The sequence below is a fragment of the Poecilia latipinna genome, unplaced genomic scaffold (assembly GCF_001443285.1).
Source record: "Poecilia latipinna isolate Pla-1442-1.1 unplaced genomic scaffold, P_latipinna-1.0 Scaffold2238, whole genome shotgun sequence".
Lineage (NCBI taxonomy): Eukaryota > Metazoa > Chordata > Actinopteri > Cyprinodontiformes > Poeciliidae > Poecilia > Poecilia latipinna.
This window is the reverse complement of record NW_015114854.1, coordinates 10,054-28,594: the sequence shown is the minus strand read 5'-3', so window position 1 is coordinate 28,594 and position 18,541 is coordinate 10,054. Positions and strand designations below refer to the sequence as shown.

The 18,541-nt window shown below is 37.5% G+C and overlaps 1 protein-coding gene and 1 long non-coding RNA gene across 2 annotated transcripts in view; one reads left to right on the top strand and one right to left on the bottom strand.

Moving 5' to 3' along the window:
• Positions 1-8,625: 8,625 nt before the first annotated feature.
• LOC106936904 (uncharacterized) lies at positions 8,626-16,246 on the bottom strand. The gene is made up of 3 exons (XR_001422257.1): positions 16,140-16,246; positions 9,985-9,988; positions 8,626-8,636 (listed from the first exon to the last, which is right to left on the bottom strand). It is a non-coding gene; the product is annotated as an uncharacterized LOC106936904 (long non-coding RNA).
• Positions 9,680-18,541, top strand: part of cunh5orf22 (chromosome unknown C5orf22 homolog) — a 16,686-nt gene continuing 7,824 nt past the window's right edge. The window contains exons 1-6 of the mRNA XM_015018154.1: positions 9,680-9,889; positions 10,495-10,640; positions 13,123-13,272; positions 14,822-14,955; positions 17,296-17,597; positions 18,225-18,287. Of these exons, the coding sequence (XP_014873640.1) occupies positions 9,821-9,889; positions 10,495-10,640; positions 13,123-13,272; positions 14,822-14,955; positions 17,296-17,597; positions 18,225-18,287 (864 nt within the window). The 5' untranslated portion in view covers positions 9,680-9,820. The remainder of the gene's footprint in view (positions 9,890-10,494; positions 10,641-13,122; positions 13,273-14,821; positions 14,956-17,295; positions 17,598-18,224; positions 18,288-18,541) is intronic.

Sequence of the window (18,541 nt, the reverse complement as noted above, 5' to 3'; positions counted from 1 at the left end):
CAGTCAGCGTGTTGTCCAGCCACAAGCCAAGATATTTATAGGTCCACCTCCTGTTCTCTCACACAGACAGCGTGTCCATCTTACTGGGAACTGGACATTTCCCATGATCACAGAGTGAAGTGATGATTTACAACACCTCTGGTTATTGGCAAGCTTAGCCTTCAGCTTAGCCTTTTCCACAGCTCCTCTGGAATGGTACACCTTCAGCAATAATAATTATGTATTTTATAATAATAGTTATATATTTTATTTAAAAGGTGCTTTCAGGGCTAATAAGGTGTCCTCACAAAAATAAAAGTGATACATTTTAAAGAAAGAAAACATCCAAATAATAATAATAATAATAATAATAATAAAAAGAACGTAAACAGATGGTGCAAATGCCTGAACAGCAGAGCGACCAGCCCGGATTTAAAGACAGACAGAAAGTCAGAGAGTTTCTGTGGGGAAAGTGGGCGTTTATTCTAAATAGTGGAATCACATTTATAAGTTTACATTTACAGAATAGAGATGCTTTCTGTCCATAAAGGTGAATTCATAAAGCTGGCGGCTTGACTGAAGGATGACTGCAGCTGGACCGGTACCGGTTGGCTCCTTAAGTTCTGCTCAGAGCTCCAGGAGGATCAGTCTGGTTTAATCTAAACATAAATAAACCATCATCATCATTTCCCAGCAGATTGATATGATCTCTGATCTTAACACATGTTCTGCATCATGGTAAATGGACTGAACTTATATAGAACTTTTCCAATCATTTTGACCACTCAAAGCACTTCACACTAGAGTCACATTCATCCATTCACACACTTAACAATTTGGGGTTAAGTGCCTTGACCAAGGGCACATTGACATGTGACAGAAGGAAGCTGGAATCAAGCCTACAACCTTCCAATCACACGATGACTACTCTACCCACACAGCCACAGTCGCCCCATCAGAGCCAAAGCGCTTCACAATATGTGGCTCACCTTTTCGAAGCTACTTATAGGCGTGATTGTCTACACACCTTGATCACCTTAAAAATAATCAAACCTGTTTGGAGTTAATCTGCTGATCCAACCCTGTTTTCTTCATTTTCTAGTGATTACCCCATAGATGCATTCGATGCGCTTCGGCGCACAGACCGACGCGTTACATGAAAACTGAGGAAATTTATTATTTACACTCTAGTGAGGTTTTCACATCCTTTTATTTCTATTTATTTTATGTGCGTGTTATGTTATTGTCTGAGGATAAATGGAAAGACTTACCGGTTACGTTTAAACAATAAAATATTAAAATCACAAAATTAACATCGGGTTTGATGCTTCTTGGTCTAAATAGCTGAATGTAGTCAGATTTCAGTGGATTTAGGTGAGGTTTGACACTTTGTAGTTTGATATTGTTCACAGAAAAAATTTATGTGCGTATATTTAAACAAACTTTGATGCAAAGTTAATTTTTATACATGCTGACTTCTGCGTAAAATATGGTGCCGCACATTTTTTGTGCGTACGCACGCTTTATGCATGAGGCCCCTGCTCTCTTTGAAATATTCTCTGTGCTCTTTCAAATCTTTGTGCTCACGCTCAGATTTTCTCCTCACGCACAAAACTTCTGTATCTATCTGTATAGAGAAAGAGATATCTATCTATAGGAACAATCTATCTAGAAGATAGTCATAGAAACCATTAAACTGATAAAAATCAACAGCAATTCTTTAAAGTGTAGGTGATCTCTAAAGGCTAAACCCCACCCATGGCAAATTTAGACAAATCCCAGCAAATGTGGCGGAGCCAAGGGACATTGCTGAGTGAGGGGATAAACAGAAGGGTATGTGGGGGTGTGGGTGTCATGACTTTTATTTTTTCTTCAAAACAATAATAAATTTAGTGACTTTTATTCTGTGCTGTCTGAGACATTTATGGTGACAGCGCTCTGCAGCTCAGCTGCATCTTGTCTGTCCTGAGCGAGCAGTGAGAGTGGCCGTTAGCCGTTAGCTTCTCCCGCTTTGTGAGCCAATCTGACACAGTTTAACAACAAACCCTGACCTGTAGTCAGAGCAGAGCAGATCCATTTCACTCTGTGTCTACATTGCAAATAAATCACACATTTATTAAGCTGAGTAACAATGTCAATCAATGCTCGGCAGTTGCCATGGCAACCCTTGCTACTTCAAATTCTGACTCAGCATCAAGTGGGTAACAGAGGTGGGGAGGAGGGAGCTCTGTGCTTTTATACACAAACAGGGGCTGTGACAAAGTTCTACCAAACTGTACTGCTGAAAATTCAACTGTTGAAGAAAGCCAGTAGTGACACACTTTTATGCCTAACTAAGTGATTTGCACAAACATGTCAAAATTTGCACAGAAACATACAAATAGAAGAACCCTAAATAACCTACTTATTTTATCAGTAAAAAAAAGTTGATTTGGGGATAGTTTCACTGTCAGTTTACCTTGGAGCAGAAAGCTGACATTGTTTCTCCCTACACCCAGTGGGCAGTGCAGAAAAGCAGGCGCTACCATATGGATGCTACTACAATTGATAGTAGCTACACAGGCACACCCACTAGAAGGAAACAAACACATCCTTGAGGAGGCTCCCAATATCCATTTTAACACTTCCATTCGATTGGGTGGAATGTTGTCAGACAATGGTACTTTTTTGTTTTGAGAGAGCAGTGAATTTGCATGCGAACAGAGAGGTTTGCGAGTGGAGAGTTAATCCACTCGCAAACCTCTCCACTGAGAGAAGTATTGCTTGTGAGGAGAAAATCTGAGCGTGAGCACAAAGATTTGAGAGAGCACAGAGAATATTTCAAAGAGAGCAGAAGTTTTGAGTGCAAACATTACAAGCTTTGGGAAGAAAGAGATTAAATTCTGCTTTCAAACTGAAAATGTGTGCTCTTGACCTATGCCAGTAAAATTCCCCCATAGCCAGACAGACTGTGAATTCATTTTGTGTAACTGCTGGATTCAAAAGGGACGTCAAATAAAAGTCAAAACAATGCATATGTTTGTACTGAGAGCATAATCACTGTTGTCTACTGCAGGAAAGACACTTGCTACTCGCAATCACAACACCCAACCCCACAAAATGTAAACTCTCCTTCTGATAACATAGAGTTAGATTCCACCAATATTTCGTCACGGTAAATTCTAAGAAACAGATGTTATTTAGAGAACTGTCTGTAAATCTGACACAAGTCAAACAAGTTACCCAATCTATGGTGTGTTTAGAAAAAATCTTTGGAAGGACATTTCTTTCACAATACTTGGTCCCTGGTAGTAATGAGCTCATGGGATTCATCATATATACTCACACTGCACATTTTCTTGTAGAATGACATGGAACTTTTTATTTAATAATAAACATTTAGTTGCACTTTTGCACTAGAGGAATTATATCAGTTGCCATTAATCCAAGGTGCAAAGTCAGCTTACTATTGATTTGAAATTGAGCTGCTTAAATTGCTGATAGAAAGCAACAGGCACTATCCTTGACAACTGTAACCATGTCAAGGTCAAGGTTAAGGACAACAAATATCTTTCCTATTAGTTGTCAGCTTTTTATCTGGTAATCATATAGCTACGAGACCTTTGCACAGCTGACAGTGAGAATAGTTGACTGCATGGTTTAAATTGCTTAGAAAATATATTCAACAAATGGGTTTCAAAGTTTAGCTTTTTGTTTTTAAAAATGTGTGGCATTTATGGTGCCTTCACGAGTCAAGACACATGTCACAGGCAATAGTTGGAATGGCCAACAGTTAACTAAGATGAGAATGAAGTGCAGATTTATTGCTTTTTTGACTAAAAATCTTTTTCAGATTCAATGCTGTGCATTGTATTGCTTTGGCGTGTGTTTGGTGTGTGTTGCACAGGTAAACGGCTGCCTCCTACAGACCTATTTCCTCCATAATTTCTGTCACATGTCTTTGTCCAAGCAGCCCAGGAAATTTTCTGTTGTCTGGTATAAATGCTATTTGAAATACTACAACATCTCTACCTTCCATATCTTAATTGTAATTTTTGGCCAATTGAAAAGACAGCTATTGGCTGAAGCAAAAATAATACAGTAAATTGCCAAAAGTATTTGCTCGCCTGCCTTGCCTCACATATGAGCTTAAGTGACAACTCATTCCTAATCCTTAGGGTTCAATATGACCACTGCATCTGACACTTTGCATTGCACTCAAAGATTAAACTCACAGTATCAGACTGTTGCTATGGTAACAAAACAATCTAGCTATAAAGATTGTTCTTTGAACTTTTACAAGGTAAACTTGACAGTTCCTTAAAATCTTAAATTGAAATGTTAAACAATTTCAGATCTTTTCATGTATGTATGCTGAAACCATGAAATCAAATTTAGAAGCATTGACAGTCTTAATAAACAAATGTTACATGTATTTATCTGTGGTCTGTGATAAAGTGTTAGCATTTGAAATAAACCCACAGCAGTGGTTCAGCAGCATAAGATTGCGTTGCAAAGCCTCTTGCCCAGAACTCTTCAATGCACCGCAGTCAGTTCTCAGATAGCCCACATACAGCCATGGAAGACATCAATTTGTTTTATTTTTATTGCTCAAACGTGCACATTTTCTGAAGTTATCCTACTCAGTTGCATATTCCTTAGATTGGAGGATGCTGTTTACAATTACTTCCTGGTATTTTTACGCTCCAACTTTGTCTTTATTCGTTTTTATATATATTTTTTTGTGTTAATTTCAGTACTTTGATTATTTTGCAGGTGTTGCACCAGAGTTTCCCTGCTGTGGTACAATAAAGAATATTTATATTATATGATATTCTATTCTTCTAAAATAGCTAGATGTAATTTCTCATAATTAAACAGTTAAATAGCACATTAAAATGAACAAGAAACGTGAAGAAAACAAGCAGGCTATAAAAAAATAGCTCAACTCTCTCTTCTTTAGTCTCAGAAAAATAACAATTCTTGTTCAGTCGAATAGATATGAGTCACAGCACATGGCATAGAAGGCCTCAAAGTGGGGCTCAATACTCCCGCACCACCAGGAGGTAGCGATCTGCTGCAGATCTATAGCCGAGTCTGGAGAAGTTATCACTACGAAGTAGAGCGGAGCGAGGCTGGGTAGAGTAGAGTTGAGCTGAGCTGCCGAAGTAGAGCTAATGGAAAACGGGCATAACTCTGTCTTCCTTTCAGATACTGCTGTACCAGTCCCAGTATGGGGTCTCCTGATTTGCGCATTTTCTCCTTTGTACATATAGTAAATAACACTTTGTTTCTGCATGGGGGCTAAAAAAACTTTCCAGAAATAAAACACTAATGAACATCTGCACCTGTCTTTCCTTCCACAACAATTTCCTGTTTAGATTGTAATAAGTAGATAAACACAACTTTATTGCACATTCTCTTTTGGCTTTTTTTGTGTATGTATTGCAGGCTTACTAAATGTGCCACAGAAGCCCAAGCCTGACCGAACCATAAAGTCAAAACTTTTGACCTAGTCCAGTCCAAATTTCGAGTTGGGCTCGGTCTATAGATCTAAACTCTCGCATAAAGTGGATCTTTAAATAGTAATTTGATAAAGCATTTGAAGACTGTGGTACCACTGTGCACCTGGTACCACCGGCATGTCATGCTCTATTTATAATTTGCTAAAACAGTCAGGCAGACTGTTCTGAATAAAACAAGGTTGTTTTCAAAAGTTATTGTGTGAAGTATAAGTACTAACTTGCTAATGACTCAATATTGTTACTCGATATCAACAAGTATTTAAACTGAATTTCTTGTACTTGGTTGGGAAAAAACTGTTATCCGGACATGTGTACAAAAAATGCCAACAGCGTACCCCACTCTACAACACACCCCCACCATTAATGGTGCACAGAGCTGACCAGCCAATCCATCCACCAAAGTGAAGCCACACTCCTAGATGTGAGGCCCACACAGCCGCTCTCTGCTGAAATCCAGCAGCCCCCCAGCTGGTGGACCAGACACTGAAGCCATGAACCAAAATCCAAAATCTGAGTGACCCCGGGAGAACCTAAACCCCAGCCCCAATCGACCCCTGAAGACCTTACGCCTAACCCCAGTCCAGACAGACCACTCCTCTGCCCAGCCTCCAACCTCAAAATGGGGTGTGGAAAATCTCCAGGCTTTTCCTGTCTTCATCTGCTCAAATGTGGTGTTGATGCATGTTTTTATAGAGTTTATAGGGACATGGGAAATTAGCTGGACACTCCCCCCACATCCTACCCCCTCAGCCAAAACCCTCCATGTCTACCAGCCACATTGGGAAATGGGAGCAGGCACCAAAAGTGAGGCTGAGTGAATAGAAGCCCCTCTGAATGCTGTTAAGTGTGTCTACACCCATAGCCCTACATGTGCGTGTCATGAAGATGTTGTAAGTGATAATGTCTGTTGTACAATTAAATTTGGTCTCAGTCTGCCATAAGACCACAAAGAGAGAAAAAAGTCCCCGCATCCCAGTGATGCACTCATACAGAAAGCTCCGCATTAGTATTGGTGTGCTGGAGCAGCTGGCGGGAGATGTCTGATTTAGACCCTCCTTAATGCTGAGAACATGAGCATAACTAACAGTATTTAAATACAAAGTAAATTTTATAAAATAAACTTCCTAATTTATTTGAAATTTTATCTCTGCTGAACGCATTAAATAAAATTTAGTCGCATTTCCATTCTCAATAAATGAATGCTACAGTTTTAGATCTATGGTCTATGTTACAATTCAACCATTAATAGGGGCCCCTGAATGTCTGGAGGGGCCTACCGGCAGCGACTGACTTTTCTTTGCCTTGATATCTCTCAGTCTTACAATTTTAGATTTCTGAGGTGCTAACATCAAAAATTATGTAGTTAAAAAATCTGAGCTTTTCTGATCTTTATAGCAGTCTGCAGTCAAGTTGCTATGGAGGTTAAACAGATATTATTAAGCTTTATTTAGTAAATTTGCAAATTTATTAAAATTTGCTTATTTCATAATATACACTGCTGAAAAAAATAAAGGGAACACTCAAATAACACATCCTAGATCTGAATGAATGAAATATTCTCATTGAATACTTTGTTCTGTACAAAGTTGAATGTGCCAACGACAAAAACACACAAAAATCATCAATGGAAATCAAATTTATTAACCAATGGAGGCCTGGATTTGGAGCCACACACAAAATTAAAGTGAAATGTTCCCTTTATTTTTTTGAGCAGTATACTTCTAACCAGTGAAGTATGGCCTATAGGTCTGTTTAACAGCTACAGTCTCAGATCAACACAGCCCTCCAGCTCTGACAACAGCAGAAACTTTTTGGGGAAACATAGACAACATTTGCTTTGCATTGCCCCACATGACAATGACAGAGTATGGTCCGATTAAATATTAGATTCTTGATCAATATGAGTTGTTGCTATGATGTTGTGCGATGTTTGAAGATTTTGTTCAATGTGCCCCTTTTTAACTTTGAGCTCCTGCCCCTCCAAAGGTCTCTGCATGGCCCTGGTGAGAAACGCAGCCATCTGAGAGGCTCTCGGAGGCTATTGCTCTTCCACATCAAGAAGAGCTTGGGCATCCGTTTATAATGCCTCCTGAACGCCTCTGTTGGAGGTGTTTCAGGCATGTCCCACTGAAAGGAGGTGCAGAAGAAGACCCAGGACATGATGGAGGGACTATGTTTCTTGACTGGCTTAGTAACACCATGGGATTCCCCTGGAGGAGCTGACCTAAGTGGCTGTGGACCAGGAAGTCTGGACCTCTCTGCTTAGGCTGCTACTTTCACAGCCCAACCTCAGAGTAAGTGGATGGATCAAAGGATGGATGGACAGACGGACGGATTGTTTAATAACAAGGATCCATTTGGAATATGAGTATTTGACTTGGAATTTGTAATATTTGATTGGATTGATTGTTTTATAAATGGCCTTGTGACTAAGTGTACTGTGAATTAGCATTGTATAAATAAATTGAATTGATTTGAATTAAAAAAGTGAACCTGTTTCTCTTTGAAATAAAAACGTTGTACTACTCATCTTGATTTAAAGTAATTTCAGCTAGACCCATACTCACACTTTTACTTACTAAGTGCAGTGATTTTCTTTTTTGCAGTGGCAAACATTTAAGCATAAAGTTCTAAATGAATAAATGATAAATTATTAAGCTACAACAATTCCAGTCAACAATATAAACAGCTGCTAAGATTTGATGTACCGTCAAAAACTACTGATTGTGTATTTAGGGAGAGTTTTTGTAAGACATCTCAAAAGTACAGATGACGGAGTATTGTCCAATCTTGGGACAAACTAGGTTTGTCAAAGAAATGTATTAGATATGTGCAGAAATATTAAACTTTTGTGTTAATAAATCTTTGTCTTCTTCATAGTGAACCTTGCTGCTATGACTTTTTTGCTACCTCACATGATGTTATAATTAACAGGCCAGATGTCCTGAATAGACAAGAATTTCTGCTATTTGATATGTACGTCAATTATTTTCTCTCACTTTTAATTTAGCAAAGATGAACAAATAAAGTCAGATTCTTATGATTTGATTATTTAAATTAGCTACCTTATTTTAAATAATCGACATATATATCTCTAAGCCCTCACACGCTAACATATGGGAAAGTTGTAAACATTTATATCAGTGCAAAGAACTCTAACAATGATGTGTCAATTTCTGTGGAGTTGCTGTGTTACAAGGTCAAACAAACTGAAGATCATTATCCTATTTGGTGTTTGCAACTGTCAAGGTTAAACCTGGTGATAATAGGAATTCAATAAACACTTTAGCACTTTGACCTCATAAAACCTGACAAAACATTTTTCTCTCTTACATTGAGGGCTGCAGTTTTAGGTTGGCAATAGTTAATTTTCCTAATTTACCAGCAGATTCAGGTAGTTGGTTTGTTTCTGGGTGACTGCTGAGTCACACATGTGCACAAGCATGTGAATATGCACGTGTTTGCATAGCTACAACCAGACAGTGACCTTGAAGAATAATGAAATTAATTTATTTACTATAAATTATTATTCATGAATTAAAATAAATTTCATAAAATAAAATTGCTCTCAATCAGTATTGTAATAAAGGTAAAGATAGATCAAATTTAAACTATTCAGGCATAATTGGGCAAACATTACAGGAAACAAAAAAGTTACTTCAATTGAAAATAATCCTAGGGTTTAAACATATGAATTTAGGACTGGGATTCATTTTTTGCAGAGTTACAGAGATTTTTTTAATATAATTTGTTCACCAATTTGCGCATACAATACAAACATTACAAACAAACAGAGGTTATTTGATTAACGGCAAATAGATAAAATTTAAAGGGAAAGCTATGGTGCCACAATAGAAACAATAAATATTATTAACAGCATTTATTCTCGTTGTTGATTACTATCGCCTGCCTATAGTAAAGTCTTTTTCAAATGTGTCCAGTAAATACTCTAGTGGAGTAAATTGCATCTGTGTAACTCAATTATCGCAGCTAACATAAAGCTTGACTTGATAAAACATCTCTATGAGGACATTGATGACATATTTTGATAAATATTTAGAGATTTTCCTTACTATTTATAACCAACTGTAGCCGTTAAACTTTATATTTACAAATGTTTCCTTTTTTGTAGCATTATTTGATTTGTTTACGACTCAGTGTCAGAACCTTTCTGTTCCATTCTTGTTTCTAACCGGCGATATAAACTCTGCTGCGTGAATTTCCGGTTACTTTTCGCTCGCGGACATGACTGCACTCTTCGTACAAAAAGGGTTACTGCTAGCTTTCTCAAGTCAATCTGATTAAAGAGTCCGTTAGGGCAACAACTTTATGCAGAAATGAATACCTTGGCGCGGAAAAGGTTCTACGATAAGCTGCCTGTGTGGATAGTGGAGGACCACCACCATGTAAGGATGTTTGTCTTCGGTCAGTGACTGCAGAACCAACAGTGCCAGATGTGGCAGCAACAAGCTCAATACAAGTAGCTGGACTGTTGAAATACAAACCTTTAAGGACGTATCTTTATTCTTTACTGACCGCTATCAGAAAAAAATCGAATAAGATTCTCTCATATGAATAATGTCAAACTGACTGAATGAAAACTAAGATATTCAATCCTGAAGGGGATAACAAAAACGTAAAAAAACAAACAAAAAAACCCCCCATAAGTTCAGGCTAATTTACAGATTACTCATTTAAATAATTACTTCAATAATGTCTGGAGAATAATACAAATGGACTTTACTGTCGCCCCGTGAGGAAATTGAACTCCATCAGAACCAAGTGACGGGGACATGGAAGCGTACATGTACAGATAATAGTAAAAATCAGATGGAGACTGTAAGAAAGTAAATCCCACCAATACAACAGGCAGAGGTTCTTTATTTAAATATATGGGTTATTTATCTGTACAATTAAATGGTGACAGATTAGAGTAATATATATATTTTTTGTTTTGATAAATGTTATATAGTAAAACAATATCGTGTGTAAATTCTATATATTGTTGCAGGTGGTCCATCACATCTATCGAGCCATTGCATCAAGACATCTTCCACTCAACAACATCAGACTGGTTCATTTAGACTCCCATCCTGACCTTCTTATCCCTGTCAACATGCCTGCTGACACAGTATTTGAAAAGGAGAAACTCCTCAGGTAAGAGCAGAAGAATAATACATTGTTGTTTTCACATTTGGGAGAAATAAATTTAAAATCTGTTGGTACATTTCAGTGCAAGAAGTAGTAGTAGAAGAAAAATATATAGATTCCTAAAAGAATCCTTCTATGAAACGGGACAGAAGGCAACAAAACTATTGCAACAAAATTTGTAAAAAAAAAAAAAAAAAAACTAAAAAAAAATTATTATGCAATCAGTTTGTTCAATAACTGACCCAGAGACAGGAATATTAGGAAGTAGTTTAGAACATGTTGACAAATCTTATCAAAGATACTATAAAACATTATTTGCAAAACCGAAACAAAGATTTTAAAATATTCCTTGATTGATTAGATTAATTAACAATTGGACTATGACAGAATAAAAGTTTAACAAAACCCCATATAAAACAGACTTGATGCTAGCGGTAAAAATTACAACAAAACGCCCAGTACAGACGGTCTACCATCTGAGTAGTATAAGGCTTTTGAAGAAGAATTGTCTTCATGTTACGAAAGTCATTAAAATGGACTCTGGTAAAAATGACAATACTGCCATTATTGTCTGAAGCAATTATAACAGTTATGCCCGAAAAAGGCAATAATAAAACATTATGCAACTCGTATAGACCTTATATCATTCGTGACCCAAGATTACAAATAATATGCCTCTGTCAGACCTGTACAGGGTGACTCTGCCTCTTGCCTGGAACATTAGCTGGAGATAGGCACCAGCAACCCTCCCAACCCCACTAGGGACAAGGTTGTAAAGAAGATGGATGGATAGATGGATGGATGGATGGATGGATGCCTCTGTCATGTCCAATAGGCTGAAGGCAGTTTTCTCAGAGCTCATTGATGAGGACCAAGCTGGTTTTGTCAGTGACCAACAAACTTAGGACAATGTAAGACAGGGGTGCCCAAAGTCGGTCATTGAGGGCCGGCATCCTGCATGTTTTAATTCTCTCCCTGGTGGTAGTAACAACCATTTCAATGTTCTTCTTAGGCCTCTAATGAGCCATCATTTGATCCAGGGGCATTAAACCAGGGGGAGAACTAAAACACGCAGGATGCCGGCCCTCCAGGACCAACTTTGGGCACCACTGATGTAAAACGTTCCCTTCATTTGATTGAAACCAGGGCAAGATCGCTGCGCCCATGTGAAGTGTAGCCTAGGTAGATCAAACCTCTGACAAACAAACATAGCTATAATGGTGAAGGTGGTGATGATCACAGAGCTACCAGAGACATTTGATGAGGCCTTTTTGCCTGTTCAGCCAACATTAAGGCATAGAAGACAAGACAAACTCAAAACTCGTAATACTTGCACGCAAACTTCTGCTCTTTTTCATATATTCTCTGTACTCTCTCAAACATTTCTCCTCACGCTCAAAATTCTTTCTGCTCAGATAAAGACTCCGCTAGCAAACTTCTCTGCTCACTTGCAAATCCTTTCCTTCTCTTGCTCTTGAAAAAATGTACCATTGTCTGACAACCTCTCAGCCAATAAAATGAAAGTGTTATACTGGGTGTGTTTGTTTCCTTCCTTCTTCCTTCTGTGTGGCTGCTATTGATTGTAGCAACCTGCTACAATCAGTGTATGTATTGTATCAAATTGCTACATTACTCTACAGCAGGGGTCACCAACTCCAGTCCTCCAGTCCTACCATCCTGTAACTTTTAGATGTGTCTCTGCTCAAACACACCTGGATCAAATAAACTGCTCGTTTCCAGCCTATTGCAGAGAGGAATGAATGCTGGTGAGGGAATTCAGACATTTTGGAGCAGAGGTGAATCTAAAAGTTGCAGGATGGTAGCCCTGGAGGGCTGGAGTTGGTGACCCCTGCCCTACAGTTTTCTGCTCTGTTACAACTTAGAGATAAAAATTTTGCCCATCCAGTCTGCGATCAGTAACTTTGTGTTGACTTGCATGACGTACAGCAAGTGTGTTCTCTTCCTCACTAACTGTCTGCCAGCAGTGCGCTACTGATCAATTACTAACAACTTTCTGATCTTGGCCAGGAGTTTGTTCACCCAACCAAAGAAACTTTTTTTGCATGCAGTTTGAGAGTTGAACAGATGCACACATTTTGGTTTGGCACATGTAAAAAACTGAACATGTGCCTTATTTGTTTGACTATTGTAGAACAAGTTTATGTTTTAATTAAGTGCAGACTTCTTAAGAGGTGTGAAGATGTTTTAAAAGGTTTTAACCCTTTTTAACTATGTGATAGTTTGGCAAACCTCAAGTTTGCCAAACTATCAAATAAGACAAATAAGACAAATAAGGGACTGAATCATCACACCAGGGACGAATGTCATTTAACTGAGTTTTAGACTGGTACATTTGTTTTTAGGAAACTTTAAAAGAAATCAGGGCTGTTGTTCAAAGGGTTGTGTCTTTTCTCCTACCTTCATTTTGCTGAATCTGCTGAAATATATGGACACTTGATAAGAGTTGTATTTTTCTTTTGTCTTTTAGTGAGCTGAGTATAGAAAACTGGATAATGCCTATGGTGTATGCTGGTCATCTGAGCTACATGGTGTGGCTGCATCCTTACTGGTCTCAACAGATCAGTGAAGGAGAGCACACATTCAATGTTGGCAGAGACTCATCTACTACAACCATGAGGTAAGATAAACATAGATAATAAATGGTTATTTTTGTTGAAAGGAATGTGTATTTATTACTAGGTCAGTCTAGTTCAGGGGTCTGCAAGCTGAGGCTTCAGACCCACAAGTGGCCCTTTGGGTCTTCCATTGTGGCTCCTTTACAACAAAACAAAATATAGAATTTGTCTTGAATTATAAAGGTAATAAGAAAGTGTAATTTTAGCACTGCTAAAATTACACTTGCAATATCTGCATAGAATATCTACAATAGAAGGACAGCAATGTTTTGAGGCTTGTAAAATTATTTTTTTTAGCTTCTTGTTGTGTACTTTACCTTTTTTAAGTGGGCTGTGCATCTTTCATCATACATCTTTCTGTTATATAAAGGCATCACTCACCTGGTCTTATTTCACAACTAATAATTAATAGTTTTTTTTTCCCTTTGTAAACTTTAAATGATCCATTTTGTCATGAAATTTGAAAATAGAACTTTTAGTTTTATTTACTTTGCTTTCAAAACAAACGTTTTTAGTGTTTTTTTAAAACTAAAATTTGTCTTTTTTTTGTGGCTCAAGACAAATTTTATTTTGTGGGAGCGGGGCAAACGTGGCTCTTTGAATTTAAAAGATTGCTGACCTCTTGTCAGATTCCCCATCCCAAAGTGTCCCAGGATCAAAGGGATGTTGAGTTGCAGACAAATGACTGGAAAGCATGTTGGCAAGGGACCATTTGAGCCTTACATGCTTTACATTTGATTTGATTCAGTTTATTAACAAAACTGACAACTTGTCATCTCAAGGCACTTTATGAAAAAGGCATTTCAAACCATTAACACATCCATTCCAATTAATTCTAGTTATCAACCAATAAAGTCATGTTCAGTTTATTATTATCACTGGTCAAATTTTTAATATAAGGAAACCCAGCAGATCGCATTGAGTCATTGACTTGCAGAATTCACTCCTTCCGGATGGACATGTAGCAACAGAAGACAACCGCTTGCTTTGTGTCATTGACTTTACAGGAATCCTTCATGCCGAACATGCATGCAGGAAAAAACCTCCAACATCTCCAACAACCTCTGCCACACCTCACTGGGTATTTAAGAATACAGAGCATAGACACAAAAGAAACAGAAGCACTGATCCAGGAGTACGTTCAGTGTTGGAGAAAAGTAAAAACATCCGGACGTAGCTTCTTTAGCAGCTTCATTTCAGAGAGAAACACAGCTTAACAAATAAGCTCAGAGCTGGTCTTAAAGGTTATATAATGAAAGACAGCATGTACTGTTAGTTGCGACAAAATCTCTGCCAATAATTATGTCTGGGAGAGAGACGGGGTTAGACATCGAAAGACAGAGCCAAGAGAATAATCTGTATTAAGTTGTTGGGAACAGCAGTTGAGCCGATGACCCCTCCAGGAAGTTGTCACAGCTAAACAGAACCCCAGACTTTGTGCAGTTTTTACAGTAAAAATTTGAGATCCTCTATTCTCAGTTTCTCTAGTAAAGAACAGAAACAACAGAAGATTAAATGTTACGTTATCTCTATCCTCTTATTATTTTCCAGGTTGACCAGTACAGAGAACTACTTCCTCAGTGATGGTCTGTATGTTTGTGACGAGCTGCTGGAGAACTCAAAAAGTCTCAGACTGAACATAGTCAAAGTAAATCCTGTCAAAACATCAACTGGGCCACTTCCAGGTACCTTCAAAAAGTGATTACATCTTTTAAGTTTGAACTAGCTTTGTTGGAGCTAAATTTATTTTCATAGGAAAGATTAGGTGGTTGTGAGCTCTATTTTCCCAAAATATTTTAATTGGCATCAACACCTTAACTGTAACCCAACAAACACTTGAATTCAAGTCAGTCAATCCTTAAGGACAGCAGTGTTGTCATGTTTCCATTACGTTGCATCTGAACTGTTTTTGGGGTAACAGGTAAGGGGTTAAAAAGCATAAACTTTGATCAGCTAATTTATGTAGGAGCCATTTATACTCTTTGTTTGCATGTTTCATTGGTATTTTGACATTTTTCTTAGATTCATTCAGATTGTGCTGATGGTATGGAGAACTTTCAATCTCCAGCTTCCTGCACAGATTTTCTATCACATGGAAGATGTGACAATCTTTAGTTGACAAACACTACTTATAATCACTAACTAGTATTGACATTCATGAGGTGTTGGCTTTGCATAAATTAAAGATACAGTGGAGGTTCACAATCTGTCAATCTGATTCTGCAACAATTGTTCAGCTAGTCCAATGGGCACAGTGTGATACATTCACTACTTTTACTTTAAACATTGTTTTCAGTAAGTTAACCGTCTTGTACAATAAGGAACTTTACATAAAAGTATTTATGTTTTCTAGATTGTTAATCGTTTACAAGTAAATGTTACCTATATGGACTGTGATATGAAATGGCATGTCAACAGTGGATAGAAGGAGCAGGTCTAAAGAGTGCATAGTGCCCTGCTGAGAAGCCAGAGTGATGTTTTTTACCTTATGTAAAAAAAAAAACATGATAAACCATTTTTAAATTTTGTATTCTTTTAATGGGATATCAATCCCATACAATTCAACTGCAAAGTAAACTAATATGTTCATGAGAAATATATAAAATAATACCCTCATGGTGTTTCATGGGGTGAATTAGGCTGCATTCACACTGCAGGGTGAAGTGACCCAATTCCGATTTTTTTTTTGACGTAATGCAACCTATATCTGATCTTTTCATGACAGTCTGAACAGAACAGTTAGGATTCTTTTCGAATGTGTCCTGAATGTGAAGTTACTTTCATATCCAATACGTATCCGATTCAAATGATTCAAACCTAACGTTCAGGTCGCATTCATCTGACCTGAACGTCACTGATACTCAACGACAACCATGATGGACTATAATGAAGATTAAGTTGTTAATATGCTGCTATGGCTGGACAACAACTTCAAATATGTAAGCTAAGCTCCACCGTTAGCCTCCATGTTTACTTCTGCAAACACTGAGCACTTCTTTTTACTGCAGTTGGCAGAACACTGAGAACGCTGACGCCCTTGCGCCCTCTACTGTGCATGCGGGACACTTTCAGGTCGTTTGCCCGTTCAGACTGCAGAACGCATACAGGTCGAATATGTGTGGCAGTGTGAACGGCCCAGCAAAAAGAATCCGATTTGACAAAAAAATCAGATTTGGGTCACTTCAGGCTGCAGCCTTAGATAACTTGCCATGCCTCAACTTGGGAACTTTTACCCAGATTATCTGTCACAAATCTGTATGAATATGACATTGTTTGTCTACAGTCTTTTTTTTTTCTGGTGTCGTAAAGGATTTAAAAACAGATGTGTTTCGGAATTTTACTTGGTCTTTACAAAATAATAAAATTAATTAGGGTAGGTTATCTTCTAGTGAAAACATTGTTTATTGGTTGGATTTATGCTTGTACTTGCTGGGTTGTGCTTACTGAACTGAAGACCTTTTTCTTGGTAAGGTTTTGGGTTAGGACTTTGACTTTAAAAACAATTCAAAATACCATTCAGCTGAAGCAAAACCTTAGTTCTATGTCAAAAAGTAATCCCAGACCCCACATTTTCCTACTTAATGTTTTTATTTGCGTGTGTGTTCTGTGGTATATTTCAAGCTGTTCTTTCAGTGTTAAATGACACCTTTTTACAGTGACTCCCATCTGATACTTTGGAAACTCAAAGCTAACTATGCTTTGAATGGAAGACTGAAGGCTAACACTGTTAAAGGGTGTCCACATATGCATTTGTCTGCATGTTTTAAAAGCCACATTTGTTACAAACACATTTCAAAAAAATATTTTTTATGTTTTGTCCTTTAAATGTGGAACATTGTTTCAAGCTTATTCATTGTTGTCAATTTTTTTTAGTTTTGTTACTTTCTATAACTAATAACTTTCTGTCAAAACAAATAAATGTTAGAAAATGTTATATTTTTTTATTTAATATGCAAATGTTCAAATAATTTAAGTTCTTATAATTTTCTTTGATGTCTTCTTGTTCATCTGACTCTGGGTTTCAGGGCATGACCCAGAGAGGGATTCTGTGACACATTTATCCAAAAAAGCTCGAACAGATCTGAGAGGGGATGGGGAACCTTCATCTGTAACAACTCCTACACTGCTGCCAACAGAGGACAGCAACTTACAGAGAAAGCTGAGCAGCAATTGCACAGACTTTGGAGATGAAGATAAAAATGAAGGATCAACTAGTTATGTTGTTGGGAGATTGGCTACATTTCTCAGTGAAACGGATCCATACATCCTAGACATTGATTTGGATTTCTTCTCCTGTAAAAACCCTTTTAAAGAAATATACACACAGGTATCTCATCTATGCCTGAATGTTGTTCTTCCAACAAGTTGATCTGTGTTTCCAAATGTGTTTGACCCAGAAAATAATACTTTTGTAAAAAAAAATAAGGGTTGGTTTCTGCAACACTTGCAGGTAAGCAAAAAAAAAAAAGGTTAATACCCCAGGCAAACTGACATTTAGTTTGTTTCCCATTCAACCAAGAAGTTAGATTCTGGTTGGAAATGACACAGGCCTCTTCCAAAAAACAATAAGACAATGTGTAAGGGTTTTCATTGTGGAAAATAACAATTTCAACTGTCATTGACATCTGGAGAAAAAATGCAATGTCTTTAAATGTTGTTCATACCTTTATCAATTATCAGAGGAACCTGTATTTATCTCATCAGTCATGATGTGATAAATACATGGGGTCAAATAAAATTCTTTATAAATTCAAGCTTGTATATTGAGTACAGCTTCATGGATGGGGTATGGAGGGTGGGGGAATGGGCGGTCGCCACTAGGTGGTTCACCCAGGGCCACCTCTGAGTGTGTCTATGCTATTCTTATACATGTAATCTATAATAATGATCTTACTGTAGTCTGGAATCAAAGGTATCATTTTAGACTAACCTGATAACTGTAATTCTTTTCCAGGAAGAGTATTCCGTCCTCAAGAAGCTCTACTACTTCAGAGAACCAAGGATGGGTGCTGATCAGGTTAGAATAGTCTAACTCATGTCAATTACAGAAAATTTGTGAAACTTAGTAACAGGAAAATGTATCCGTTTATATTAAACTATAGGATAAGAAGTAATGCATGAAATATTGCTCTGGAAAAATTAAGAGGCCACTTAAAATGATCATTTTCTCTGATTTTACTCTTTTTAGGTATATGTTTGAGTAAAATGAATATTGTTGGTCAAAATAACAAAAAAGATGCAGTGCTTTCAGACCTCAAAAAAAAAAAAAAA